Here is a 3,994-nt window from a genome sequence, read left to right on the forward strand (position 1 = left end):
GCATGATAGCCTAGGAGCATTTAATCACAAATCTATTTCAAAAGACATGCAAGGTCTCTAAGTGGAATGAAGCGAAGTATATTAGTTATACCAAATAAATGCATTTCTTCAACTCCATAAAAATGTAAATAATACTTTACTTGTTGCGAAAAGACAGCAAAGCAAGAGCAATTGATAGAAATGTTGCGGCGCTCGTACCTGGAGCTGCGTGTGACGGACAGACAGAAGAGCGAGCAGATCGACAAACTGCAGTACGTTGTGGACACGCAACGGTCTTCTTTGCAGACCTATCAGGTATGTAGATAGAATTCATTATATTCATTATAGAGGTCGCAGTATGTATATATGGTATGCGCGTGTATTTATGCATGGACGTATGTGTGTGTTTGGATCAGTAGCGCTTGATAGAACTAGTAGGCTTGTATCCTTTTCCTTCGAAACGAAATTCGACATTTTGGTCCTTCGAGACAGATTTGAACCACCGACATATGGTTTATTTGATATTTAATTGTGCTGGTCAATTAAATACTATCCGTATTTATTTCTTATTAATTATTCTTTAAATTAGAAAAAAATAACTTAACGATAATTTCCTTTGTTTTAGGAGATAGCTGTGGAGGTCGAAAACTTGAAGGCAGAAATATCTAATTTCTTAAACAGCTCCAACAACGATTCGGTATTTGATATTATTGATAAGTTAAGATGTGGCATGCTTAACGATCTAAAATCTCATAAATGAATGAGTTATATTAAAAACTATGTTATATAAGTTTACATATAATCAATTAATTGTTTGTAGTTCTAACTTTTTTTCCTACCTAACTAACTTAAGTGACTATTCTGTTCCTTGTCTTTAAATGAATTTCCATTCGGATACTATACTACTGCTTTTAACATAAACTGTGTGTATTTAATTGAGCGTCGATATATATTTTTTTCAACTTACGTTTGTTTAAGTACCATCGGAAAAACAACAACCTTTATAATATTGTATTATATACGAATTTTGTTTGTTTGTGTTGTTTTTTATTATAAGTTGTATAAACAGCATGGTGTATTGTGTACAAATAAAGATTTAAACCTGAATGTCGTTTGATTATCCGCTAGGGGGTGTGGGAGCGCGGCGAGGAGGGCCCGCTGAGCGGCGACCTGGCGCACATCGCGGCGAAGCTGCACACGCTCAAGGAGATGCTCACTGTACGGTGACCCTTATGCTACAAGTCTTAAGGATCACTATCCTATGAGGGAATTATTTGTACGAATGGTCTCAAAATTGTCATCAAAATATGTATATATTTTTTGATGATTTGATTAGTCGGAAATTCAGACACATAACACGTTTTTTTAAACATAATAATATAGTTAAAGACGAAGTTAAAATTTGCTATTGCAGAGTTTTTGCACGTTATGTTCTTACCCATTTACGTATTTGTTTGAAGGGCGAATGCACGTGTGGTTTGGAAGAAGAAAATATAAGACTGCGGCATCAAAATGAAATGAACGAGGTAAATTATGCATGAAATAATTAAGCCAGACTTAAAATGAATTAATGAAAAAATATTTATTGGACTGGCTATAATCCAGCACGCTGGCCAAGTGCGGGTTGGCAGATGTCACGTGTCGTCGAACTTTTTATTCTTCGACATGCCGGTTTCCTCACGATGTATTCGTTCACCGTTTCAAGCGGGGTGATGTGGATAATGCGCTGATAAACTTTAAAATCATTTTATTTCCTACAAAAGGCTGCCTTATCGCTGACGACAGTATCTGCCAGGCAACCCTAATGGTAAGGAAAATAAATAAAAAATCTTGCTGGTGCATAATAACTACTAACATGTTTTCATTTTTATATGATTTATGGAGACAGTTGCTATAGATTAATATAGGCTAGTTTTCTCATGGGCATTTCCTTGGACTACACGAGAGAAGCCGCGGTTGGAAAGCTAGTTCCAATATAAAATTAGTTTATTTTTCCTTACTATACAAGCAGGTAACATGCAGTTACAAATTGCAGGTAGAAATAAATAAATTGCAGCAGAGAGTGATTGACTTGGAGGAGGCGCTTGAAGACAAGGAGAACGTTGATAAGCGTTACCAGCAACAGATACAAGAAAAGGAGTATGAGGTACGTCTGTATTTGTTTTGTCTTTGTTTCCTCAAAACTTTCGATATGGTGAACCGATTATGATATCTTTTTTTTATTTGAAATCAGATGCCTCCCGTGTGACATTTCTTTGGTCTAATTCTTACAATTTGCAGGCAATTTAGTTGTTTATTGATTTATTGATTGAACAGTTACATTAATTTATTTACACTAGCATTCAGTTTTCTTCTCACAAATAAAACCACGTTATCCGAATACATTGCGATATATAGACAAATAGACTCCTTAATTAAAAACATTATTTCCAGCTAAACCGCATCAGACAACAAATATATAACCTGGACAAAGCTTCGCAAGAGGAATCCTGCGAACGATTGACTGCTGAGTTGAAGGAAGTTAAAGGTAACTGGCATCATCGTTCTTCTTAGTTCAATAGTCGTATAAGTTACCCTTAATACATCAAAGTTTGTTCACATATCCAGGGTTACTAGATGAGAAAACAACAGAATTGGCCAAAGTTCAGCGAACGTGTCAGCAACATGAAGCAACAATTGATGAATTGAAAGAAACGCTTGAAAACTCCAACCATGTAGCCAAGGATGTGAGTTGGAAATTGTGTATTATATCCTTATCTATTAATCAGTAAGATTATTTTAGTAAACATTTGTATACGGCACTTGAAATTTTAGTAAAAATATATAACATAATATTAATTAGTCAATTTTTTCTCTTTATGACATTTATACATGATTTATTGAACCAGTTTAGAAAGAGTTTAGTCATGCTTGTAAATTTTCGCACGAGTGGTGGATTAAGGTCTGAACCCAATATATAAATAACCAAAAATATCTTTTATATATATAAAATTCTCGTGTCACAGTTTTCGTTGCCATACTCCTCCGAAACGGCTTGACCGATTCCTCTGAAATTTGGTAAGCATATTGGGTAGGTCTGAGAATCGGCCAACATCTATTTTTTATCCCGATATTCCTACGGGATACGGACTTACGCGGGTGAAACCGCGGGGCGCAGCTAGTCTTATATATAAAATTCTCGTGTCACAATGTTAGTCTCTATACTCCTCCGAAACGGCTTGACCGATTCCTCTGAAATTTGGTAAGCATATTGGGTAGGTCTGAGAATCGGCTAACATCTATTTTTCACACCCCTAAATGATAAGAGTAAGGCAGAACAGCGTTTGCCGGGTGCAGCTAGTAACATATAAACATAGCATGAAAAGTTTCTTATTAGAAATGGTGATATGAGTGTGTAACGGATAAAACGTCCGCAGAGCTCGGTGCGCGAAGAGGTGAGCAGGCTGAGCGAGCAGGTGCGCTGCTGCCGCTCGCAGCTGCGCGAGAGCCGGCGGCGCCTGCGCGCGCTGCAGCGCGACCTGCGCGCCGCGAGGGAACACTGCGCGCTGCTCCTTGCGCACTGCAGGTTGGTTGCGCTCTTTCAAATAAATGTGGTATTAAACGTTATACTGAGTATCACCTAAGGATAACCAAAACCATTATATTTAAACATGTTACAAACAGCTTTCACTAATGATAGACATCAATGTTATACTGTTTACCCATCTCGTATCAATCTGCCCTCTAGTGCATGCGCGGTGTAGAAACAAGGATCATTCTTCATTTAATTTATACATTTGGCTAGTATGTTAGTTAGGTATTTATGTCGCTTTCTAAATATAAAGCTCGTAAAATTAAATGAAATAGAAACTACTTAATTCTTAGTTTAAAAATATTTTCTAGTGATTTTTTTTTACAGTGATAAAACAAGTTTCGCACACGAGCTGCAGAGCCAACTGGAAGAGGCGCAGGCGCGCGGCGCCGCGCTGTGCGACGAGACGCGGCACGCGCTGTGCGCCGTGAGGCGCTGCCTCGC

The 3,994-nt window shown here is 37.7% G+C and overlaps 1 protein-coding gene across 1 annotated transcript; it reads left to right on the forward strand.

Moving 5' to 3' along the window:
• The first annotated feature begins 1,049 nt into the window (after window positions 1-1,049).
• On the forward strand, window positions 1,050-3,602 carry LOC119838766 (RUN and FYVE domain-containing protein 1-like). Its single transcript, XM_038364909.1, has 7 exons — window positions 1,050-1,061; window positions 1,108-1,202; window positions 1,394-1,505; window positions 2,015-2,125; window positions 2,413-2,506; window positions 2,587-2,705; window positions 3,396-3,602. Exons 1-7 carry the CDS (start codon window positions 1,050-1,052, stop codon window positions 3,600-3,602), a joined length of 750 nt encoding a protein of 249 aa, XP_038220837.1.
• Window positions 3,603-3,994: the final 392 nt, after the last annotated feature.

The sequence above is a fragment of the Zerene cesonia genome, chromosome 1, assembly GCF_012273895.1.
Source record: "Zerene cesonia ecotype Mississippi chromosome 1, Zerene_cesonia_1.1, whole genome shotgun sequence".
NCBI classification, from domain to species: domain Eukaryota; kingdom Metazoa; phylum Arthropoda; class Insecta; order Lepidoptera; family Pieridae; genus Zerene; species Zerene cesonia.